At 37.7% G+C, this 27,434-nt stretch overlaps 1 protein-coding gene across 1 annotated transcript; it reads left to right on the forward strand.

The window, feature by feature from the left end:
- Positions 1-226: 226 nt before the first annotated feature.
- tgfbr2b (transforming growth factor beta receptor 2b) lies at positions 227-24,743 on the forward strand. The gene is made up of 7 exons (XM_079895773.1): positions 227-593; positions 6,618-6,765; positions 7,365-7,555; positions 15,328-16,130; positions 17,605-17,746; positions 22,287-22,414; positions 23,686-24,743. Exons 1-7 carry the CDS (start codon positions 515-517, stop codon positions 23,872-23,874), a joined length of 1,680 nt encoding a protein of 559 aa, XP_079751899.1. The 5' UTR covers positions 227-514; the 3' UTR covers positions 23,875-24,743.
- Positions 24,744-27,434: the final 2,691 nt, after the last annotated feature.

Consider the following 27,434-nt stretch of genomic DNA (forward strand, 5'->3'; position numbering starts at 1 on the left):
GTTTAGGACAATTTATTTCATGTACATTTATTTCGTTATTAAATAATTAGCACATGAAACAAGTAGCCTATAGGCTATACCTAACCGTGACCAGACAGATATTTTCCACCCAAAAAATGCCATAAAGGAACCGCATCAAGTGAGAGCGTCGCGTTGAAGGCGTCCATCGTCTTTAAACGACACTTATCCCACGATAATGCCGTCAACGTATTATTTAAAGTTCTACACATTCAATTGGAAGTGAAGGCATAATTACAGGGCAAGAGTAAAGACTGTGTCGAGAAGGAGGGAGAAGGAGGAAAGTCCTGCCCTTTCTGAAAGATTTCCTGTTTGACTAGGCGAGCAGAAGTGACTCAAGCTCACAGATTCCCTCAGTGACTGTTCACTTCAGCAGCATGAGACGCGCTCCTTCACTCCGGATCAGACGCTGAAATCACTACGCTTTCTGGTCAAACAACGCCAGCCTGTTCACGTACACATTAATGCGAGGGTTGCGGACAGATTTGCGTTTCTAATGGAGCAATATCGGCTTTCTCTGCTCTGTTGGGGGACTTTTTTTATATCAACGGTTGTCCTGGATCGGAACGTAGTCGGTGAGTGAAAGTCTTGACACTTCTCGCGCGCTCCTTAACTTGGCAGGTATATTATTCACGTGCAAATATGTGTTTTTGTGCAAGAGGAGACCCATGTTTTTATCATCCACTGTGGCTCGTGAGATCATAGAGCAGCGTTTGTTTCTTGACTGCTTACTTTTAAAAGCGTGCAACAGGTGAACGCATTCAGTGAACGCCAACTTCAGCGTTGTTTTTTCCTGTGGAGTTTTCAGGAGTTACGTAAGAAGCAGCATATTTCTCAGGTGTTTCAATGTGACATCAGTCCCATAAAATGCAGGTTTATTGTCTTGTGCAGGCTAAACTTTGCTCGTCTGTTCTTGACTTGGGCAGAGTTGTCATTGTGTTTGTAAAACCGTTATCTGTGTGGATGGATGGATGGATGGATAGATAGGTTATGTATGCCTTTGTGTGTATGCAATGTGTAAGTTATACCCCTTATGAAGTGGCTGAAAATGTTATTAAATAGTAATAGTATGGTGCTTTGATATAAACCATAGTGCTGAATAATTGCCATATCTGTGTAGGCTACAACAAATAGCCTTTATAAAGTATAGGATATTGGCAGGATATTGACATTCCCTTTAAATATGACGATGTCAGAACTATGTCCTTTATGTCATCCCAAACTAGTTTAAGATGACCTTAATGCTAATTTATAGTAAGGAAACACACAAAATAACAGTTATGAATGTTCAAAAAACCCATTGTAGTGCCATGGTACATGAAACATTGTAGTATTATGAAATCACACTGTGGTACTTTTTTGGCACTTTTGAAATGATATACATTCTGTCTCCTGTAGGTTTGAAATGCAAGGGAATCAATCACTATTCCTCGAATCGCCTGCATGACATTTTAACATGTTAATGCATCAGACTGTTTCTGTTGTTATTCCCTTAAACATGTTTGTGTGTGTGTGCACAAGAGAACGCCCTTATGAGCTGACAGCTGTAAAACATTACGAGTTTGTGTTTTCAGTTGTAGTGGAAGTGTTTGACAGTGCGCTCGACGTTTTTCCATTTCACCCAGCCCCGCATCCTTCCTCCCATTGGTATAAATTGTTTATCTCTTTCTGTCCTGTCATTAATTTCAGCCTCTGTGATTACAGGTTACTTTAGACACTAATTACACTCACTGAACTCCTCCCCACCTCACGCCTGTGATTATACAGCAGGATATGTTTGTCACAGCGCTGGCATATGCTGCGTTTGGTGTAGCAACAGAGATATTTCTTACAGAAATCATATTTTCCAGATGTCCGGCTACATCTTTGCCACTTCCTGTTTCCAGCCTTGCTTGGCTGAATGTAGTTCTGCACACTTCGCTGCTGAAACACACTAGCACTGTGTGCTGCTTTAGAGCCACATGCAAGAGTTTTGCCCTGCTTGTTTTAGGCGTTAGAAATAGCATCAGACAGCCCCATATGTAGGTACGACACCTTCCTATTGGTGTCTTTACTTAGAATGTTCCTCTTATTCCTCACCTACACATGGGCCTAGGTAATTTTAAGCTCATCCAGTCTTGCATGATGCACGTCAACAACAAAAATGCATGAGTTTGAGTCACTCTCCTCTTAAGTTTTAAAGTACAATTAATTGTGCTCAGATTTTATCGAAATGTACAGTCCTTATGTTAGAAATAAGACCTGTTCAGATCTGTAATTCACATTATTGCGAGAACAACGGACAGATTGTATTTCTAATGGAGCAATATTGACTTTCTCTGCTTTTTTGGGGGACTTTTTTGATATCTACAGTTGTCCTGGGTCGGAACGTTGTCTGTGAGTGAATGTCATGACACTTCTCGCGCGCTCCTTAACTTGGCAGGTATATTATTCACGTGTAAATGTGTGTTTTTGTGCAAGAGGAGACCCATGTTTTTATCATCCACTGTGGCTCATGAGATCATAGAGCAGCGTTTGTTTCTTGACTGCTTACTTATAAAAGCGCGCAACAGGTGAACGCATTCAGTGAACGCCAACTTCAGCGTTGTTTTTTCCTGTGGAGTTTTCAGGAGTTACGTAAGAAGCAGCATATTTCTCAGGTGTTTCAATGTGACATCAGTCCCATAAAATGCAGGTTTATTGTCTTGTGCAGGCTAAACTTTGCACATCTGTTCTTGATATGAGTGACCTGAGCAGATGTGTCAGTGTCATTGTGTTTGTACAAACCGTTATCTTAGTGCATGTTTCATCATTGAAGTTGACGTCATAGATAGATAGATAGAGATACGGCTATTTATGTATGTTATTGTTACATGGGGTGTGTGCGCGTGTGTGTGATGTGGAAGTTATATACCCCTTATGATATGGCTGAAGATGATATCAGATGGTATTACTATGGTGCTTTGATATAAACCATAGTGCTGAATGATTGCCATATTTGTGTACAACAAATAGCCTACAGATAAAGGATGTTGGTAGGATGGCATTTGGAAGTAAAATAATGTCAAATGTTTTTGAAACAAAAAGCCTGTTGAATTGCTCTACTTGAAAAAAAAATGCATCGCATTAACCATGCTTGCATTTTAATGCATTGTAAAAATGCAAGCCCTAAAAATACAATGCATTAAAATGCAAGCATGGTTAATGCAATGCCTATTTTTTTCAAGTAGTGCAATTCAACAGGCTTTTTTGTTTCAAAAACATTTGACATTATTTTACTTCCATAGGCATTGCCTTAAAATATGACATGATGTCAGAACTATGTCCTTTATGTCATCCCAATCTAGTTTAAGATTACCTTAATGCTGGTAAATTAAGGAAAAACAAAACAAAACATAGTAGTACCATGTGTCCTTAAAACATTAAACATTATAGTATATGAAATCATGCTAGTACTAGTACAGCAGTAGTTCTTTGAACCACGTGCAAGAGTTTTGCCCTGCTTGTTATAAGCATTGCAAATAGCCTAAGACACCCACATATGCAGGTGTGACACTTGCCTTCCTGTAGGTATCTTTATTTTTATTGTGTTTTTTTTTAGCATCATGCACGAAAAGTAACAAACTCATACACATTTTGTTGTTGTTGTTGAGTCACTTTATCCTCAAGTTTAAAAGTGACAGTTTTAAAGTGCAAGTAACAGTGCTCAGATTGTCCGAAATTTTACAGTTAGTTTTAATTGCTTTGAAATACCATACCAGACAAATCTTTAAAATAAAGTTGACTACTATCTCTCTCTAGACACCATTTTAGGGGCCCAAATGGACTGCCAGAGCCTGTTCTGCTTATCTAGAGCTGTACACTGCTTATCGTAATGTTCAGTACTTAAATGACATTTGAAAAAAGACCTGTTCAAATCTGATAGAGAACCGTTTAAACTGCCAAGTGATTTCCCTTTGGCCCTCTGGACAAGAATCACATATTTTGAAAAAAAAAAAAAAAAAAAATCCTCAAGAATCAGATTTCATAATTTCGCCTGTTAGGAATACTGTCCAAAGAAAATAGTGTGAGGTAATGGGTCTGCAGTATATAATGTTATCCAGTCAGACCAAGCTGTAGATAAAGAGTCAGTGAGCAGTGCTTACGGAGTAAAAAAGCTCCTTTGTAGGCCCTTGAAGGCATGTGAGACTCAGGCTAGTGGATGAAGGTTGGTAGTCCGAGTTTGTGTTTACCGAAGCCTCTTCCGGGCCTCTACGCTGAGAACTCAAAAATAGCTATCTCAGGATGAGAAGAGGAGTCACATAACCCCAAAATGGCTGCATCTGATTTGACCATATTTGTCTTTGTATCCTCGTGGCCGACACAATCCCCTCTTGGCTCGCTCCAGTGAACTAGAGACTAAAAGGGCACATAGTCCTGCTTATCTGCTCAGCTCTAAAGACGCAGCCAAAAATGATCATTAGACAAAATGGTATCATACTGTATATGTTTTTAATTTGCAGTCAAGCCAAGCCTATAATGCCACAAAAAAGTGCCTTTAAACAAAATTTTCAGCCATAATTTGAACATGCAAAACTCATTTCTTAATAATATGGGCTTGTTAGTGTTGCAAAGTGGAGTTTGTGTAGTGATTGGTTGGTTGATTCTTCAGTATAAGTGTCTTTGCTGTTATTCTAGCTGTGGAAGGAAAGCCACACATCCGCTCTATCTGTGCTTCCTTCCTTGGTCAGGTCACCTGTTCCGTCCTTTCCAGAAGAGCAGCGGAGATAGATTGAGGAGCGAGAGCTGAGTTAAGGGAAAATGATGGCCGGAGGCCTTGCGATTGTTGCTTTGCTACAGTATATTGTCATACTGCCCTTTCTGTATCAGAAACTATCCCCATTATTGAGACCTGAACATGAGGGATAAGTGCTGGTGGACTGATTTGCAAGTGACTAAATAAAATTTTAAGTGGCGTTTACACTGTCAGCAATTTGTAAGTGACTACATCATTAATTTTCAGTGAAAGTTGGCGAAATGAGGTGATATTAGAGACAGCAGTTTTCAGTTTATTATTAAAGTTTTAGTAATTTTGTTATCCACTTGTCATTTTTGTGTTATTTTTTTTGTTTTCTTAAAGTCTGTTTAGCATTATTTTCATTTCAGTTCAATTCTAGTCATTTAACTTATTTTATTTCAGTTAGTTGCAAAGGCAACATTTTATATTTTCATTTAAATGTATAATTGTTTTTTTATCTATTTTTCATATTTTATTTTATTTCAACTTTATTTCAAATCATAAAAACATTTTTTTTCATTTTTTTTTTCCACAACACTGCAATGAATGTAATTTTATGTAACTGTTCATTTCCTCATTTTTTTCTCCACTGAACCCCCTTTAATTATATTTAGAACAGTACTGTGCTGTTTTCATTAGTTTGCTGTATGATTAATGTGTTTAAATATCAGTTGGGCTTTGCAGTATGGCTTGCTTCTATGTCTTTCATTGTGTTTGAATGACCAGTGCCCCTTTAAGTCCCAGAGAGCCACGGTGGCCTTTTATCACAGGAAAGTCTAGGAGGTGTGTGGTACTCCAAAGAGCAGCTAAACTAACAAATTACGTAATACAGTTTAACGACTTCTTATGGATTGGCCAAACACAGACACGCTGCAATTGAGAAACCATACACACTTAGAAATGACTCATACAACAAACTAGTAACCCCTTGCGTGTTCTTGAATTTACCTTTTGGGTCTCTAAGATCTACAGACTAACCCAGTGGCAGAAGCATAACTTTTCCACTGATCTGAGGTCTTGATGTCAGTCTTTACTCAGAGACAGGAGTTTGACACCATTTGGTCTCTCTGTGCAAGTGTTTGCTTGATCGCATCAGTGCATTTAGGTCAGATTTTCAGGAACTTGACAAGAGTGCTGGAGATGAAAGCAGGTTCAAACAGGGCATTGAAAAGCAGATAAAAAAGAGCAGCATGTATATCTGATAACAGAAACATCCAGCATTTCATCTTTCACTTTTTTTGTAGTCCCTTAGGACACTATTCAAGGGCAGTAGAGGCAGTATTGACTTTAATACAGATTTTGCACATCTCTAGACTTCTTAATTTGATCAGATACTGTGGTTGAATGTTAGTGATGTTGACAATTTTATCTAGTTAACACTGTGTCTACATCAGACGTGATAGTAGCAAAAAATCCATTTGTTCTTTATGTCAGAAATAGCGCGAGTGCTTGAAGTACGTCAGAAATAGAACGGGGCAGCAGTTTACTGTTGGAGATTTGTCGTGTCTTGTCGCTCTACAACATGTGTAGACAGCATCACTGATTATAATGGGTTCTATTTGCTTGTGTCGCACCGCTCGTGGTGTTGACACGGTGTAATGCCTGTGGCTCAAAAAGCATAAGCATTGCATTTTAAGATGATGTTAAAAAGTCAAACTTTTAAAAAACACGTCTGAGACCTCTTTATTTTAAACGCAAGGTTCCCCTGAAAAACTAGTCCAGTTCATTATATAAGGTTTCCTAGTCGTAAAATGTCATTTTGCACATTACTCTGTCAAGCACAAGTAAATAGTCCAAAAAAGTAAGTAAAATGGGTGATGATCTTATTTCTGTTTTATCCTAGATCCTTTACCTAGTCAATTTCGGCTTGCTCAACTGTGTAAGTTCTGTGACGTGGAGGCATCTTATTGTAACGGCAACGGCACCTGTGAAAGCAACTGCACCATCACGTCCATCTGTCCCAACCCTGATGAGATCTGTGTGGCTATCTGGTACGTCACTGTCAAAGCCTGTCAAAGTGTGAAACATCTGCTTTGCACAACAGTCGAAAATCACAACTACATATTGTTTACAGATTGCAATATTATTCTAATTTAAAAAAAAGGCATGAAATCAAAATTGACCCTTAATTTATGCCCTTGGTCTCAGTACATATTGTTCTAAAAACAGTAGTTTCACTACTTCTGAAGCAACGTTTCTTTTCTACTGACATAACCCAGGCCAAATGGTGTGGAAAAAAATAAATATTATCCAATAGTCTAATACTTCATAATCCAGAACCAAAAATAATATCACGTACCTTGTTTTACTCTGAAATATGTGACATTGAAGTTAAATGAGCTGTGAATGCCATTTCATGTTGTCTTTAATTATGGAAACAGTGCAGTTAAAAATAGCAACAAGTCATTACTGTATCTAAGTGCTTATTATGTTTACTGGTGAAGCAACAAGGGGATGCAGTTTATATTTTATTGTCAAAGTCAATTAAAAACGTAAAATAACAAAAATGTATTTTGGATTCAGAAACATTTGATATCATAATCCTTTTAATCACAGTGTAATTGTATTTGTGTTCTCTTTATGACATCAGGAGGAAGAGCAATGACAACAACACGATTGAGACATTGTGCCACAATCCCTCTGAGCCCCTCTACGGCATCATGGTGGAGAACTACAACAGCACCAAGTGTGAAATGAGAAAGAAGACGTCAAACAGAGGCCCTTTCTACATCTGCTCCTGCAACGCTGAAGAGTGCAACGACAAGCTGATGTTCACATTCTGTTAGTTTCCTCTTCATTCCTCCTTTCTAGCTTTGTCTATCCTCCCTTTCTTGTGTCATTGATAGTAGTGGTTTCGGATAGCAGCTGAAAATTGTAGATTCAAACCATTGTGTCCTTGAGAAAGGTTCTTTAGGTTGATCCAGTGGGACTGTCCCAGTAACTCACTTACTAGTTGACAGGCCCAGACGGAATCTGCAGAATCGCACTCTCTCTGTTGATTTTATAAGAAGAGCTGTGGAAAAGTGCAGGAATTGATTTAAACATGGTCATTTGTTAAACTGAAAGCTAAATAGTACGTGACAGCATTATCAATTGAACAATGTTATGGTCAACATGAACAATGTACTTTCGTTATACATGTTCCTTGTCTTTTATTCCAAAGAAAAATATACGTCATAATTTTTCATCAAAATCACCATTCCCTCATTAATTGAATAATTTTCAATTATTACAAATCCCTTTCCCTCCAAACACCTGTCTCCATTCTGGTAACACCCACTTTTCACAATCCAATCAATTCCTGATGGATAAAATCAAGCCCTGTCCATTTACTTTTTTCTTGTTGAACATCCTGTTTCATTCTGAAATACAGTAGATTATGGAAATAAAATGGGTGCGGACACCATTTAGATGCCAAGCACTGTTGCTATTGTTGTTAACTAAAACAAAAACTATTGAAAAATGGTTTTGTTATTTGAAATAAAGCTGAAATGGAATGTAATAAATATTAGTGAAATATTAATGAAATGTTTCAATAACTGAAATAAGTGAAAGTACTAAAATTACTAAAAGTTAAATAAAAATAGCTAAATGGAAATAAAACAAAATGAACAAAAATGACAAAAGCACATCAAATTACTGAAACTTAAACTAAAATGAATACGGAAAATATAAAAGTTTAAGCTATTTCAAAATACTAATACATATTAGTATATAAATAATGCAAAAATAACACTGATGGAAAGGGCGGGAATTTTACAAATGAGGGGCTTTCCAATTCTGTGTTAATCTTCAGCGTTCTGCAGTCGCAGATTCCGTGTGGGTATGTGAATTGGTAAGCGAAACTAGATCATTGTGAACTTTTGATCTCATGTGATGTAGCCTACATCACACGTCTGTGAGGTTTTCCATAGACTATAGAAACGTTGTTTAAATAATGAATTGTGTTTCAGCTTAGCTAATGTTACACTTTCTTTCACCACACTAGATGGAGAAATAGCATTCAACTGAATTTAATCCCAAACCCCAGCAGAACATATTTAACTACAAGCTAACAGTCTGCATTAGCATGCAATGCTAACTATTTAGCACTGGCTCATAACGAGTACCTCGCTCTGGTATGTGAGCTCAGGTTGTCGTAACGTTCTAAAGCAGCTGCATTGTTGCTGGCCAGGCTGCGCTGTCTCAGGCTGACTTTCTATTGGCTTTGGTTGTGTGGACGGCTGAGGATCTCAGACATGTGGTTTCCTGTCTGTGTAACTTGAAGCAGAGACATCACAACCACATGGCAAAACAGCTGTGTGCACTAAGCATGCTCTAAAATAACCTTTTATTATAATACGTTTTGTAAATTTTAAGAAGCCACAATATGCGAGCAACATCCACATTGAATGTTTTCATAAAACCTAAAACATTACACGGGGATTTCTGAGGTGTTGGGCATCCTGTGGCGAATGTGCTTCCTTTATTTCAGTATGTAAACAGCTCTCTTGTAAGCAAATGAAGACAGATGCTATGATGTTCAATTGTGGATATAAGTTACAAAAATGCCGTTTGAGCAGGTGTTTGATGCCTGTAGTGTTGACTATGTAGGAGCAGTTTAGGGAGGCTGTAATTCCATCCGGTGAAGGAGGCCTCATTCCCTGCTAGATTGGGGAAGTATTGCAGGAAGTCCATGTTTACTTACTGGAACGGTTCCATGGCATATTTCTCCAGAAATGCCTGGCATTGTTTTCCCGGACCATAACATTTTTATGACATTAACTGTGGCTGAGAGCCTGCACGTTACAGCAATAAGTTCCCTATTCTGTATTGGACTGGAGACTTTATTATGGCAGCTGCAGGGTGTACACACCAGCTTATAATTACATACTGCACAGCAGAGCTTTCTCGTATTGCAATTTTACACATATTTTTTGCTGAATCAAATAAACAGAAAGTCACGCTTACAGTACTTTTGGCCTAGTTGGACTTTTTAGGTGGAAAGCACACTGTGAAAACTAAAGGTGCCTCAAATATCCGTTTTCTGTACTCGGGAACTACATTATATTTTCTTATATATTTATTATTACATTGTTTTAAAGAGCCCCTAAAACCTTTCTTCTTCTTGATGGGTTGCCGGAGGACTATCAGTCATCATATATAAACAAACAGATATAAATACTGACTGATGTATTGGTCTATTCAAAGTATATATCCCAGTGGGTTCCCAGACAGACAGCAACATAGTGTCGGCCCAGATCCGGCCCACATCTGGTACACATGGATTCCACACGGCCCAGATGTGGGCCGTATCTGGGCCGACACTATGTTACTGTCTGGGTTTGTATTGCAAGATTTCAGTTCCACGTTCAGAGCCATTATGGTGTTTGAATGCTGCATATGAATGCTGAATATTTTAATATTTTGAATCTTTGAGTCTGTCAGCATGAAGATATGATTATGTCTTCTAGACAAAACTCCAGACAAATGAATAGAGGGAAACGGAGAAACTGTGGTTAACTGTGGATTACTGTCATTAGTTTACCAAAGAAAAAAAATGTATATGTTGTAAAGCAGTTTCTGCTGAAATGTATCTAATTCAGCTACAGAATATTAGTGCTGTTCCTCAAAATGGAGTTTGTGTAAACATTCCAGTGAGCAAACAGTGAGTGAAAGCACAAACCACGGAAACGGTTAGAACTTGTGAAAGTGATTTTGTAACATCAAGTTTGTTTAAATTTGGCTCTGAAATGAGATGATGATGAGATATGAAAACAAATTGATGTCACTGTTTAAAGCAGACATATTTGCTGCTACTCTCTTCACATTGGTGGCCATTATTGCCTGAGTGCTCCAGCAAATGTACATTTGTTTCTAATAAGCAACTCGTAAAGCTTGTCAGGAGCGTTGAACTTTTCATTGTGGTTTGCACACATGTTTTTCTGTTATTTGACTTGTAAACTTGATTGGCTCAATCAGAAGGAACATGAAGTGAATATGGAACCATGGAGGCGTCTTGATTTAAAGGTCCTGGAAGCCTCTCGTGTTTTTTTCACGACATGCAACAGTGTATACCATCACCATTCACACTCAACTAGGTTGTGTTAGGTCATTGCTGGAGTTTAATTACCTCGGATTTCCTGTTTACATGTGCAGTATTATTTCTTCAACTGTAATGTTACTATAATGCATAACAATATTGCATTGCTAATCCTGTTACATTATTGGATTGCAATAGACAAAGGCTATACCATGTTTTAATGTGGCGTATATGTATTCACACAGGAATTACAAATTGTGGCTAACAGTTTATCATATAATGTAATGTTACATTTTTTACTAATTGTCTTTTATTCCTAATAATTTAATCTATTATTAAAAATCTATTATTAGTGATCATTATTATTATTATTAATTATTGTCTTTTAAGTCAATACATTTCTTATTATATTCTTTTTAGATTCTGTTTCCGTAGACACAAATAATTTATTTTTACTTTAGTTTTTTTAATTAGTTTTGCTTATATTTTCTCTTAGCAACCATACATTAAATAAAAATAATGTAAAAACTACTAAATAAAAACATGTACATATACATACAAACATTATATATTTAATATATACTTTTTTTATTTTTGTGATTGATTCATTTTACTTGAAACAGATCAATGTGTGTTACTTGTAATATGTTATTCCCAACACTGCTGGTTTCATTACGCAAAATATTCTTTTATATTCTTATATCTTCTTATATTCTTAATATAAAGCATGCATTATTCTTTCCCAGGATGACAATCCATGCCATTGGCCTGACAGGACAAATAAGTAGCAGCATGTGTCTGTGTCTCACTGGAATATTTCCAACCTGACAATATGTTTCTACTCAGTTGATCTTTTATCATAGGTTATTTTGATGGAAAGAAGAACATAAAGGAAAGGAGGAAGAGTGCAAACTGAGGATCAGTCTGTCTGTGTAGACTTTATTTTCAACCCAACCCTGACCTGCACGTATATATGCTGGTTCGCAAACACACCCACGCTCACATGCTGAGGAATCTTGGCCTCCGGTTATAGAGCAGATAGTTAAAAGGTCTGAGTCACACTGAGAAAGCCAACGAGAGACCAAGACGGTGTTAGTGCGAGAGAGAGGGAGAAAAAAAAGAAAAGTCAGACTTGTTTGTGGTATGAGCCATGCTATAAAACAAAGCCGTAGTCATAACAAACAAACAGTAACAGGTCTGGTTTTTTCATGTAGAGCATGTTATCAATCTCAGTACTCCGCATAAGGACAGGGATCCAAAAGGCAATAACATGTACATATGGGAATCCTCACTTTGAATTCTGACATTTTCAAAAGTTAAGCAAGCTAATGATGCCCAGCCAACAAATGAAAGCAGACTGAAGCTTATTCGCAAGAGGGTGAAGAGAATTGGCATGTCACATCAGTGAACATAAAGGAAAGTCCTGGCAGAAAGCGATGCATAAGGATGTAGTGTAACGACGAATTATTTTTTCCGAAGTGTTGACAACTTAGTGTTAACTAATAATTGTTGCAAACTGGTACTACCAACAAAATATTAGTGCATTCCTGGAACTGGGCGTTGTTACACTACATCCTTATGCATCGCTTTCTGCCAGGACTTTTACGTGCTTTTCCCAAATTACGGAACTGACCTCGATGTCCGGGTTAGCGGTAGCATGAGCCGTCAGGCAAGTGTTATTTAAATAAACTCTTGATGTAATTACAAACTTTCCAATGCCTCGTTTTATGAGAACCAATTTGTACTACTGTAGAAGTTTGGTACCATTCCGGGCATTATTAGTGGGGTAATTTACGAGATACATCCTTGGATCCATTAGCGCCTGCACTAAGCCATTCGGCTGATATCTCTAAATATCTGGCTCGAGGTCATGGTGCAAAGGACCCGAGGTTGATTTTACTCTGAACCATCCCTTTAACCTATAAATGTAAAAAAGGTAAAATGTTTATTTAAAAAAATTATTGTATTTGTTCAAAGCCAAAAAATTACTAAACACTGAAATTGTTTAAATGTTACAAGTTAATATAGGCAACGCAATTACAATCTGAAAAATATTTCTTGATATTGAGATGTGCTAAAGTTTGTGTAATAATAATTGTGTTATTAAATTAGTGTTTTTTTAAGTGAGTGTTAGATGATGGCAAACAAAAAGTACATTTATTTAATAGATTTGGCAGAAAGTGACTCTTTTTTTCAATTCATGCATTACCTAGAAATCGAACCCATGACCTTGCCGTTGCTTGCGCCATGCTTTTCTGTTTAAGCAACAGAAAGGCAAAGGTAATGTAAACATAGGCGGAAATAACCAAATCAAATATCCTATATCAACCAATACTGTTATTAAAAAAACTCAATATGGTACTGATATATTCTGCGTCCCCTTAAAAGCACAGTATGCAAGTTTTGCCGCTAAAATTCGCTTATTCAAAACAATAACAAAGGCATGCCGTGAATGAACGTGGAATCATGGGAGTTGTCGTCTTCACCTCGACAGCCGATGGAAAGCAATCCGACGGGACTCATGTTAATGGATGAGCGAATGTATTAAAGTTTTATTAACGTTACTGTGGCGTGAAGCGGGGCGGGGCCGAGAGCATTGGGAGTGGAACGAGGCCGGTGGAGTGAATGCGAATGAGAGACACCTGCGCAACACACCGGTGTCTTTGGGGTTTCCTTGGATTCTACAGATATACAACTGGAAATCGAGGGTCACTGACAGGCGACAAAATAACACGGGCCGTTGCACTGGTTAAAATTGCGGATTACTCTGTATTTAAACGTTGGGAACATTTGGGATAATGCAAGTACACAAGTCAATAAAATATATAACATTGTTCGAGCGGTTCTTGGATATTTTAATCCAAAATTCGTACATATTGTGCCTTTAATTAATCCTTTTCCAGTAAGTATGAGCAATGGTAATAGAAATAGTGCTTGTTAATGCACTAATAAGAAACATGCCCCCCCCCCCATGAGAAGCAATTAAATTTTAATAGATTAACTTGTGAGTCAGAAGCTTTGGAAAGTGTAATCCACTTGATTCTTGTTAAGACCTTGGCACAGATGTACAGTGATGCGTTTAACGGTAGAGCCTGCAGAAAAGTGCCTCTTATTAGCTGATAATGTCATGGACCGCAGCAGTGTGGCTGGCATCCTGTTTAATGTGGCTGGAAAAAGCGCTGTGATTTCATGCATGTTTATTTTAGTTGTTTGGCTGGAGAAGAGGTTTCTGCTGCTGTTTGTGAAGGGTTGAGTGTTCCCTCTGCACCACACGTCTATGCTTTATGTATGTGTTTGCTGACTGTTCTGTCTGCCAAACGCTTTGGCATTTATTGACGTTTTCCCTCTCCCAGCGTTGTGTATTCTTTTTCTGTTCTTTTTCTGTCTGTGTCTCAATGATAAGGCGTGTCTGTGTGTTTGATGGAAGAATGCAGACAGACAAAACACTGACTCCACTCTCTGCCCACGTAGTTGGCAGGTCTCACTTTGTCTCTGGATTGAACCTGCAGCGCTAGGGCTTCTAAGCCAATCCTGAGGTTGGCTGGCACACATCGTAGCAGGGTAAACTTTCCCTTGAAGGATGCAGTCACTGAACAGACTCCCACTGTGCGAGCTTCACTCGTGCTTCCTGGTGTGGCAGGAAAAACTGCTTACAAACTGAGTTAATGATTAGGAGTTCAGTCAAACTAGGTATAGCGAGATGGTTATAGTTGATACTTGAAATGGCGCTAATACTGGACATTTATGCTAAGGAGTCATTTAACAATTAACTTTGCTCAAGGACACAGTGGTGTTACTAAGCATCACTACCTCTTACTAATATTATATTAGATTTGTTTTAATCAATGAGATTTTATTGAACTTCTAATTTAAATAATGTATTGGTGTATATTTTGTAATCATTTAATTCATCTTATAATTAGTCTTATAATAAATAAAAAATATTATTTTACATTTATTTAAAGTAATATTTTACATTTTTATTTTACTATATTAACTGTTAATTAATTTCATAACATTTTATTTATTTATTTGTAAATTAAGTGTTATGAAATTAATGTTATTTATTTATTTACTTTTTTATTTTTTATGAATAAATGTTCCCTGTAATACTATATTGTTTAGCCAATTTTTATTGGATCATTCATTAAATGCAAAATGCCTTCAGCCAATAAATTGTTGTCAGGGCAACTAAAGATTTCTTGTTCAACAAATGATCAATTAGCAACACAAGAAATATTGATTTGTCATTATTTCTTTCTAACATAGTTAATGGTAAAGTCTTGGCCTTTGAAAAGAAAACATTTGGAAAGCCAAATAGGAAATTGTTCAAGCAACTCTTTTAGGATAATTGGAACAACATATGGGGAATATTGTTTGTCTAACATGTGTTTTTATGTAGATTCATAGTAAAAAAAATCTAGGTATTGTGTTGATTTATAAGATGTGCATAACTAGTTTTGATAGTTACATGCATTTGCCTTGTGTTGTGTAGAGGTAAATGTTGTGACATCATCTGCTTTCTCTCCAGCTATTGGTCCAGATCCCACAAATAACCAGGTGGTGTTGGTGATCCTGGTCAGTTTGCTACCCCTCCTGGTTCTGGCTGTGCTGGTCATCGCCTCCTTCTACTGGTATCGTATGTACCGTCGCCGCAAACTCGATGAGTGGGAGACAAAGAAGCCGTCCAAACGCAAGGGCCCCAAAGGCCCGCTGGACTGTAGTGATGCCTGCGCCATCATGATGGACGATGACCGCTCGGACAGCAGCTCCACGCACGCCAACAACCTCAACCACAACACGGATCCTCTGCCCATTGAGCTGGACCTTCAGGTAGGCAAGGGCCGCTTTGCTGAGGTGTACAAAGCCAAACTGAGACAAAGCCCCTCGGAACAGTTTGAGACGGTGGCGGTGAAGATCTTCCCCTACGAAGAGTACGCATCCTGGAAGAACGAAAAGGACATCTTCTCGGACATCGATCTGAAGCACGAGAACATTCTACACTTCCTGACTGCCGAGGAGAGGAAGGTGGAGAAACAGTACTGGCTGATCACCGCCTTTCACCCACGCGGGAACCTGCAGGAGTACCTCACGCGCCACCTCATCAGCTGGGAGGATCTGCGACAGCTTGGGGCCTCCATGGCCCGGGGTGTGGCTCATTTGCATAGTGACCACACCCCCTGCGGGAGGCCCAAAGTGCCCATCGTCCACCGAGATCTGAAGAGCTCTAACATCCTGGTGAAGAATGACCTCACTTGTTGCCTCTGTGACTTTGGGCTCGGCCTGCGTCTGGACAACTCGCTCTCAGTGGATGACTTGGCCAACAGTGGACAGGTATATGCAACGATATTTCATATGGTGCATTCTGTCTATATTGATGATATACAGTACGCTTCTGTTTTTAGCCATCAGTCATCGTAATTTCAACTTAAAGGGATAGTTCACCCAAAAAGGAAAATTCGGTCATTGTTGTGTTCAGCAGAAGAAAGAAATTCATACAGGTTTGGAACAACTTGAAGGTGAGTAAATGATGAAAATTAAATTTTTGAGTGAACTATCCCTTTAAGATCCACCAATTTGTGAACAAACGAAAGAGAGAGCGAGATCAGCAATAAAAAGAGATCAGCAGAAATCTCGTCCATTTGCATAAATTGCGTTATAAAGTCAGGCATCTTATTTATTTTTGCAATAAATGTCAAATATATTGTTATTATTCTGACAGCAAATGACTATACATCAATGGTTTTATATTATAGCATTGGTTTTTATTTATTTACGGCAGTTGCATTGTTTTATGGGATTGTAATCCCTTCATAAAAAACATTTATGAAATAGTTTTTACTCATTTTATCATATTTTTTGCTTAAATGTTACCCGTTTTAAATAATGAAGTCCATCATCTGAAGCAGCGTAGCTTATATTTTATCAAACCCAGTGCAGCACTAGACAGCTCAGATTCACATGCTTTTATAGCTTTGTAAGTGCCAGGTAAAGCTGCCATGGTCTATACCTAAAATTGTGCAGATTTAAAGTGGCAGGGACGTCTTGTCATAACTTGCTGGGAAAGTCCCCTCAGGCGTTTCACCATGTGCAGATGTGTATGTATGTATATGTGTACCCTTTGTTCGAACTGTCTGCTCCGATTTATGATTCACAGGCTAAAAATGAAAAGACAAAAGGCTCTGAGTGAATCAGTAATGAACGAGCTAACAATCACCTGACTCTCAATACCTAGAGTGCTTTGATGTATGCTAACAATCTGCTAATCCCAGACAGTGACCCTAAACGCATTCAAAGGGAATTTAGACTTTCACTGCTGAGGTTGCATTTAATTTATCACGTTTTAGTTTTGTTGGTTCAGTGGTGTGACCTTTTGTAGTTCTAAATTGAAGTTGAGTAATGAAGTGAGGTGTGCATGTTTTAAAGATAAAGAAATAAAAAAAGATCCCCTCAAAACAGTTTTCCAATCAAAAGCAACGGACAGTTAGATAAATGTATTATCTGAATGACGATATGGAAGGAGTGAGTGAACTTGTCATTTAGATCAATGTTAATAAGGTCTCATTTATTAATGTATTAACTAACATGAACTAGCAATGAGCAATACATTTGTTAAAGTATTCATTCATCCTTGTTAATGTTAGTTAATAAAATCCAGCTGTTCATTGTTTGTTCATGTTGGTTCACAGTGCATTAACTAATGTTAGCAAATACATTATTGTAATAATTCTAATTGTCATGACATTGATAGATATACAAAATCTAATTATTTACAGTATAATAAGTATTTTATGTATCTGATTCTCAGGTGGGTACAGCCAGGTACATGGCTCCAGAAGTGCTGGAATCAAGGATCAACCTTGAGAACATCGAGTCATTCAAGCAAACCGATGTCTACTCCATGGCCCTGGTACTGTGGGAGATCACGTCCAGGTGTAATGCCATCGGAGGTGAGTACACAGCCATCTTCAAAATCTCACTTGGAAACATAGCTGTTATTTTGGCATTTCCCAAATCAATATGGTTAGTAAACTTGAGACAATGCTATTCTATTTCTATTCTGCCTGTAATTGTCCCTCAAGGAGAGCAGGGATGAAAATAGGCTTGTCTTTTTATCTGATTCTGTCAGTGGCATTCAGTTGTTGTTTTTTTCTACCATCATTGGGCTATTGTTTCTGTACACTGCATGGAAAGCCCACTGTGGCCCACACTGTGTTTTGAGTGATTTGCAGCTTCCTGTTATTGGAGGAGTCGCTCTTTAACAAGAGCAGAGATGGTTCGGCATACTCACTCTGTTTGGGGAATGTAAGGAATGTGTGAAATGTCAAGTGCTTCCTAAGAACTTTCCCTTTTTTGGTCAGGTGGGAAGATTCTTGGCACACCCAGACATAGGCGTTAACAACAATATATAGCTGTCATTATGACTATTTATGCTCTCATATGTATTAAAGACAACAGCAACATTTTTAAATAGTTATGGAAGTACATATAAACATATAAAGTATATGGAAATTTAAGAAGAATGAAGGATTTTGTTGTTGTGGTCAGGGTTTTTCCTGCATTGAAAATTTTTCAGTGGCTGCCCTGTGAAATTATGGCCCGCTGAAGTAAAATTATATTCAACTTTTTGTGCTAAATGCTTTTGCATTTGAAATGCCCAGGATGGATGAAGTCTACTGGATTTTAATTCCAACTATGGTTCTATCATATTCGAGGGAAAATGGCTTTGATTGCCTTCGGATAATTTTACATTTTCTTACATGGCAATAATCAGACAGGATTCTTTAATTTGAGCTAATATTTATTGGAGCTTTTCTGTGATTTTAATCCCATCTGAATAGGGCTTAGTCAGAGTCTGATGGAAGAGAACAGTAATTTTTCCGAAATAGGAAACAAATTTAAATTAAAATTAAAACGGTGTTGATTTAAAAAGAATACATTAAAAAAATAGCGGAGATAAATCTCTTTTGCTTTATTTTTTAGCACAAATTAAGTAAATACTCTACCGTTCAACATTTTGGGATAGTATTTCTTTTTTTTTCTTTCTTTTTTTTACAAATTAAGTTTTATTCTGCAGGGATGCATTAAATAAATCAAAATTGATAGTAAACAAAAGATTTATATTTCGAATAAATGGTGAGCTTTTGAACGTTCTATTTATAAAAAAAAAACCCTAAAGAAATGTATTGCAGATTCCAGTATTAAGCAGCACAACTGTTTTCAACACTGATAATAAGAAATGTTTCTTAAGCACCAAATCAGCATATTAGAATGATTTCTGAAAGATCATGTGACACTGTAGACAGTAACGATGCTGAAAATTCAGCTTTGCCATCAAAGGAATAAATTCCAGTTTCAAATATATTAAATTTCTATATCAAATATAGAAAACAGTTCTTTTAAATTGTAATAATATTTCACAATGTTACTGTATTTTTTATCAATAAATGACCAAAAAAGAGACTTTCAAAAACATTTAAAAATCTTACCCAAACCCAAACTTTTAACAGTAGTCAACATAAATAAATACCTTTTGTTAAACTTCTTAGAGTCATTTTGCTTCCCATGTAAATGTATCTTGTTTTTGAGCATGTTTAGATATTTTACTGGAAAACAAGATAAGAATATTGAGTTCAGAAGGATCATCATTTCATCTTTTGTCATCATTTACTCACCCTCAAGTTGTTCCAAACCTGAATGAATTTCTTTCTTCTGCTGAACACAAAAGAAGATCTTTTGAAGAATATGGGGAACCAAACAGTTGATGGGCCCCATTGACTTCCATAGTATTTGTTCCCATATATGGAAGTCAATAGGGCCCATCAACTGTTTGGTTCCCCATATTCTTCAAAAGATCTTCTTTTGTGTTCAGCAGAAGAAAGATACATACAGGTTTGGTTAACTTGAGTGTGAGTAAATGATGACAGAATTTTCATTTTTTGGGGGAGCTATCCCTTTGAATCAGCTCTGAGAATATGAGTGACATGTATGGGTGTATTTGCATGTGTATATTGTTTCTCACACTGTCCCTGTGCCTGTAGAGTTGTGTTACCCACATGCCCCGGCATGCCCTCTCTGTGGTTGACAGGGGATGCAGGAGTCCTCATGTCATGCTGCTTGAAGCTTATCTGAAGAGCTGGAGGTGTTCATTCCAGACTGTCTCATTCCAGCCTGTGCTGAGGGGGGTAGAGACAGACATCCCAGGGTCTGTCTCTCGAAGCCCTTGCTGTTTTTTATTTTGCTCCTGTTACCACGTTCCGGTGAATGCATTGTTAAAAACCTGGGATCACCTGCAAAAAGGGGGAAAAGAACCGTTTTCGGGACTTAAGACTGCAGAAAGTCAATGTGTGGGTGATGGTGAAATGGAAAGCTGTGGCCGCGTTGTTCTGCTTCTGCGGCTCAGTGTGTATGCTAGTAAGTCCTGAATTAGCACGGGGTGCGGCCTGGTTTAGAGTAGAAGAGCAAACTTGAGACACTGCCAGTCAAGGAGAACTCCCTCCCTTCTGCAGAGAAAGAGAGGAAAACAAGAAGTAAATGGAGGACAGCAGCTGGCTAGCAGGTGGCAGAACCCCATGCAGGGTGGCCATCCATCAGTATAGGTCTCAGATTCACCGCCTCCGCGCCTCTGACTGACTCAAGCTTCTTCACAGGCACGCAGAAGAGTCAAGGGTGTTGTGTGTTCATGATCCACCCTAAAACTGCCTGACTGAAGCCTGAAAAAATCCTCCGGCAACATTGCTCTCTAAGCAACTCTTAAATAGGTCAAAGTCTTTAAGCAGGAATCTTACCTCCTGTCTGCCCCCGATCGACTGTCTAACTCACTGTGGTAAATGGATGTTTTATTTAATTAAAAATAAGGCCTCTTTTATTTTTTCTAAACTGTCAGTCAGTGTATGAAATCTTGCATATATATAGTGCAATTTCCATTTATTCCATGGAATAAAACAACAATGATAATTTCACAGTTGATGCATTTTAATTTCACAGAATGATAATCAGAATTACTGTTTGTTTGGAAATTATATTTACCTTAAGGAATTTGTAATTAATCATATCTTTTTTCAACATCACATCTCAAATTTATCAAGCTTACTCTCTATGTCTTGGACAGAAAGCAAAAGTAAATGATAAAGGCATGATTAAAAGTTTCCAAGAGAGTCTTACTGTGTGGCTTTATTATATAAGAAAAAGAAAAAAGCTTTTAATTTGAATACAAATCAGCCCTTGACACATAAAAGCGCTCAAGAATGAAGAAACACCTTAAACTGTTTTTTTTTCCCCTTCTTTTTTCTTGCACTCTTTCCCAGACTCGGATAGGCAGGTCTGTGGAGGTAGCAGACGGTTAATCTAAAGGGGAAACTGTAGTACTAAAAGCATTTCCCTGGATAGCGCTAGCTGGGCCGGGGTGGGAGGCCTCAGCCGGCAGGACATCTGTTCCCAAAACCACGGCATTCCTCATATAGCGAGTGCATTTGTGGAGCCTGGCCTCTTGAGCAAAGCAAAACGTATAGAAAAAGAGACGGAGAGCAAAAAAAAAGAAAGACGCTAGGTGACCTTAATTTTGCAGAAAGCCTCATCTACAGATTGCATGCATGCTAAATACCGATTTTGTCAGTTTTACCACCGCCCGGTCAGAGCCACACGCAGGGCACAGAGGACAGCAGAAATAGCACCGCAGGGGTGGGAGTATTTTGTTTAAGAGCTGAAACAGGGGAAATCCACTTGTCAAAAACAGGATGCGTTCGCTTGTGGAGTCAGCTTCTCCGCAGGGTCCCAATCGCAGTCCTCCACTTCCTGTCCCAGGCTGCATGCTGGCCTAGCCCCTTCCTGTGGGCCCAGAGTGCTGGGCAAGAACCACAGAGCACGCTCTCCAATCAAGAGCAAGCCGCTCCAAAGTAAACGTACTCATCAACCGTAATTTGCTGTAATGGATTTTATATTGGCCAAGAAGAGGACAATAACCGCTGTTTTATGGGAGGTTTTGGAGTTTCTTGCAGATTTTTAGCACCCCATGTTTGTGTGTGTTATCTATAGCTGGCTCTGGTCAAGTACTTGGCTATGGAGGCTGAAGACGGATATATGATTGGGCCTCTGCAGCTGGAAGTTTCGCAATGTCTGGAAAATGTGTTTTTTGAGCTCGCTGGCACAGTCCAGTGATTAGCCTCGTATTTCACCAATTTGTTTTCAAGAACAAAACAAATGACCCACAAAATCAGCATTGTTAATTGTTGGCATTCTGATGGAGGAACTGATTTCGTTTCATTTTTCTCTAGTTGCCGCATTTTGAGCTGAGGTTTTTAAGTACTGGATAGAATAACCGGATGCATATGGAACATGCTTTTCCACCCTCCATCAGGGCTTGCTTCCAACCTCAGTACTTCTCACGACCTAACTTCTTCTGAAATGCTCTCCGAGAATGATTCTTCATGCTGTCATGAGGGGATGTATCATATGTCTGATAATCTGATTGTCTTGTGTGTTTCTTCACAGAGGTTAAAGATTACGAACCTCCATTTGGCTCTAAAGTACGAGAGCACCCCTGTGTGGAGAGCATGAAAGACAATGTGCTACGAGACCGGGGCAGGCCAGAGATCCCCAACAGCTGGATGAAACACCAGGTAAAAGAGCATAGGGCTGCATTTTGATCTCAGAAGAACATGGTAAAGAGACAGCATATTAGCCCAGAGACAACAACTTTTTTGAGAGGTTTTGGAAGGCGTACAATTGTCCTGTGAAAAATAGCTTTTAGTTTTAGTAATTTTGACTCCGTTCAAAAGATTGGGGTAAGTAACATTTTTTACAAAAAACAAAATTAATACTTTTATTCAGCAAGGATGCATTGAGTTGATCAAAAGATACAGTAAAGACATTTATAATATGTTACAGAACATTTCTTTTGAACTTGTTCTTTTGAACATTCTATTAATCAATTCTGAAAAAAAAAAAAACTGTTTCTATGAAAATATTATGCAGTGCACCTGTTTTCAATGAGCAACAAATCAGTGTATTAGAATGATCATGTGACGCTGAAGACTGGAGTAATGATGCTGAAAATTCAGCTTTGCCATCAAATGAATAAATCACATTTTAAAAATGTATTTAAGTAGAAAATGTTTATTTTTGATCAAATAAATGCATCCTTGAGTATAAGAAACATAAAAAAAATACTTACCAAACTTTTGAATTGTAGTATACATACATTTTTACACTAAATTTTGTTAGATTTCTCTGAAAACAAGGCTTATATTATCTCATTTTGCTTCCCACTTTAATGAGTCTTGGTTTAAGTATGTTTAGATATTTTTACCTGAAAACAAAATACTGAGTAAGGGGCAATTCACACATAATGTGGTTTTCCATTCCACTGCGCTACTTTTCCATTGTTTTTCAATGTAAACGCACTAGATGGATGCGTTTTACCGTTGCACTCGCGTCTTGTGCTTGTCATTCTAAGAACGCGATGCTAAAGTTCAACTTTAATTTTTTTTTCTAAAAAAGCCTCTAGACATTTCGTTTTTCTTTCCCCCGCTTCACTGACCTGCGTCTCATATTTTTAACCGCAAAAATGTGTTCTGTGTGAATGGCAATTTTGTGCTTGACAGTCAAACTGTCCCCCTAACTTTTGAATGGTAGTGAATACTGAAAAAAAGTGGGATTTAAATAGAAAAAACACCAGGGATGTAGAGTTTAGTTCCCAAGTTGAACCAAAACATGTTAATTAGCTCAACTACTATAGCTATAGTTGATTAGATGAGTAAAATCTTTGTATATGACTTAATGAAATATTGATTGAATTTAAAGTGCATTTTCATCAAAAGACAAAAACGGACTAAAATAAAACACTGTTTTTAGGCAAATACATCCACAAACCCTTGTGTTTTGTCTCCAGGGAGTGGCTACAGTCTGCGCCACCATCAACGAGTGCTGGGACCACGATCCCGAGGCCCGACTCACGGCACAGTGTGTGGCCGAGCGCTTCAACGACATGGACGACGACCTAGACAAGTTGTCCACTTGCAGCAGCTCCGAGGAGAAGATTCCTGAAGATTGCTCTGTGAGCGTGAGCGATGACAAATGAGAGAAACTCTCTCTCTCTCTCTCTATCTGCAAAAACTGAATGTTTGGATCCTTCCAATGAGATGGAGTGAAAGAATATGGCCTTTTCATTAAGCTTTGTTTCATAGCCAAAGATTTCATGCACTTTATCAGATTATGCATAGCTCACACTGAGGAAGGTCAGGCTACCGCGCGAGAGGAGCTGGACAGACGCTGGGTTTCTCCTCTGACAGCTGACCAAGAGCCAAATGTAATCAGGAAAATGTTTTGCCTCGACACTAAAGATTCATAGGAGATTGTAAGACTTTTTACAGATCATTTCAGGAATTTCTGGATTTATGGAAGAATGTGTTGGGTGAGAGATTTGTGTTTGTGTGCATGAGTGTGTTCGAATACTAGCGTGTGTGTTTGTATGTTTGGTGCATTTACCGAGAAGTGTATTGTGCTTGTTAGCCAAAGAAAAAAGTATGTTGTAAATACTGCTTTTCAACATAAAAACCCCTACACTATTGAGAGAGCCAAAAAAGGGAAGAATATGCTGCACGTAGGACTGGGCGGTATATCGCGTTTGTGCGATATATCAATATATTTTTATAAACTATATAGGATGAGGCAATACTGTTTATATCTATATAGAGTATTGTGATATTATGGGCGCATCTGAAAACCGGACACAGAGTGAGCTGAAAGTACACAACCCAATTTAGCCTAAACATGAGACTCGTAAGATATAGGTAACGCGTATTGTTGTCCCAAGTGGCTTGTCCCGTCAGGTGCTTTGACAGATACTGATACATGCATTTGAAGTGTTGTTTTCCTCAGTGCAAATCTTACATTTCACAATATTCTCCATCTGTAAATGTTAGAAGGTCATGCATTGTGCTGTCAGGAGTGGACAAGCCTGATGCAGACTTCAGTGAACGAGCACTGCCGTGCGCCTAACAGACGAAAATACAGAGATATATACACTATTTCGTCATTCAGCCAAAAAATACAGATATGATTTTTTAGACATATCGCCCAGCCCTACACATACCAAAAAAATGTGTTAAACGAACAATATTTTGAAATCACAAAATGCCTCATATGTTCACATATCCTGGATATTAAATTGTGCCTCTCTTTTACTACTTTTTATGTAATATATTGTAAATCTTTGATGATTAAAATACATTTATGTACAGTATTGACACTAAAAATGGGTCACATTTTTTTCATTTTGTTTTAATACAGCCTGTTCATTGTGTAGTATTCTTTGAATTATTAGTTGGATCTATTAGGTCCACTATCAGCCTGGGAAATTCGTGAAGGTTCCTTTCATTTGGGTGATGATTGACAGACAGATATTACCTGTATAACGCCGCTGGTTACAACAATGTTTTCAGTTAGTCTTAATTAACATTCCATTAACCGGCTGTCACGCATGCCCACTAGTTCAGTGTTGTGGGAAACAAAGCTCTTTAATGGAAATCAGTTGTCAAATATGCCTCGTAGAACTGACACCTGCATTTCTGTACATAAGCCTCAGGGTTTCTACAAGAACACCTAAGTCAATAAGCTGTTGTGTGAAAGTATCTGTTACAACAGTAGCAAGTGTGTAAAACTGGATTTTTGTCATTTTCAAAAGAAAATCCAAAACCCACTGCTGTTGTTGTTATAGGTCATTTTTAAGCATTGTTAGAGTATCATATATATATATACTGTATATATAATAGTGTTTATAAATATTTTGAGTTTTTATGTACTTTTGTCATTTTTATAATTTTTTTATATTTTTATTTAGCTTTAATTTATCAAATTTCAGCTTTAGTTTTAGTATACGTTATTTTATTTCAGTTTGTTAACAAGGAACATTTAATTGTTTAAATTTAACTTAATGCTTTTTTTATTTAATATTTATATTTTATTTCAATTGAAAAAATAGTTTGTTAACAATAACAACATGCTGATTTACCCTATTTTTCTCATTTACAGTAGTATCTTTGCCATTTTCTAACACAAGTCAGACTTTAAAAACATTAACATTTTAATAACATTTTTTTAATAACATTTTAATTCATCATTCTATGGATTTAAAATGATTCTCTATAAAAGCAAGTCTTGCACCGCGCATGCGTGTGGGCTGGGGCAGACGACTGTCTAATTGAGTGAAATAATCTCCCTCTTTGACTCTCTATTGTGGCGTGAGGCTGTTTGAGTTGAGCTTTCACGCTGGAGTCAGTATAGCGGTTTATCTGGGCTTTGTTTGGGAGTGAGAGTTTTGAAATTCATGACCGGGAACTGCCGTGACCATAATGACAGAGAAAACGAAGACTGCCGAGTCCCTCAGACGAGTCATTTTTATCCCCGGCAGTCGAACACACCCCTGTTCCTCTCACCATCCCTCTTTTCCCTATGTCTATTGTTTCTTTACTATTTTAGGAGGGAGGGGGGGGGGATAAGCAGACAAGGGAATAAAGCAGAATATGTGGGGCTGAAGGCCTATAAATATCTCTCTGTGGCACTGATCTCAAAATAGGATTTATGGGCCCGTTCTGAGTCTTGGCATTTGTTGTCGTTGTGGTGTTCTAGAGAGAGCAGGGCTGACCAGAGGAAACCGTAGTGCATTCTTTTCTGTCGTGGAGAGCTGGAGTAAACAGTTTAGTCTCTAGTCTCCATTTTCAGATGTCTGTAAATAGCTTGAATACTAAAATGTATAAATATATGCTAAAAGAAAAGATTTACGAGACCTCAAATATGCACATGTGAAAGAGACTTCTCGTGAAGTGAGGAATTCGTAAGTGCATATAAGTTTTCGTAGCCTGTATACAACAACTTTATTGGGCACAGTCATGATCTTTCATCGTTTAGTTAATCGTCAATCCTAAATTAACCAAAACAATTTATTCATTTGAGTGGCACCACTTTACTCACAAACTAGCTGCGATCCGTTTAGCCTGCAGGTTCTAAATGGATTAAAATAGCAGTGTGTCATATTTAAATTAAAATATTTTTAGAGACATTATATTTTAAAAAGCTTATTTGTAACCTATGTTAAGTAGTCTTAGTAAACACTACTTTAAACACTACTTTAAACGTTTGAGGTTGGTTTAAAAAAAATAATTATGAAGTCTCACCAAGGCTACATTTATTTGATCAAAAACTATTGTGAAATATTTCAATTTAAAACGGTTGTTTCTATTTTAATACATCTTAACCCTTTTTTATTCTAATTATTTTTTTATTTTGATATATTCGGAAGTGAACTGTAGCTTTACACACAAAATTACGCAGATCTTTTCTTTTTTCTTTTTTTCAAATACATTTATTAGTTAGATTTGTCTCAAATAACTTTTGTAAAATAGGCTACATTTAGCCTCTTTCATGCGCTCACACACACAATATTTATGATATTACAATAAACTGACAAATTAATGTCTGTTTGTAGATCAAAAGTTCATAAACCAAAGGTCTAAATTTGAAAAAGGAAAGAGGGTCCAAATTTTCCTCTGCTGCTGTATGTGAACCATTGCAGCATGAAAAGCAGATTCAGGCTGTTCATCGTCTCTTTTTTTATCTGATAATAAAGTTTCTGCAAGTAAA

The sequence above is a fragment of the Squalius cephalus genome, assembly GCF_949319135.1.
Source record: "Squalius cephalus genome assembly, chromosome: 15".
Classification (NCBI taxonomy): domain Eukaryota; kingdom Metazoa; phylum Chordata; class Actinopteri; order Cypriniformes; family Leuciscidae; genus Squalius; species Squalius cephalus.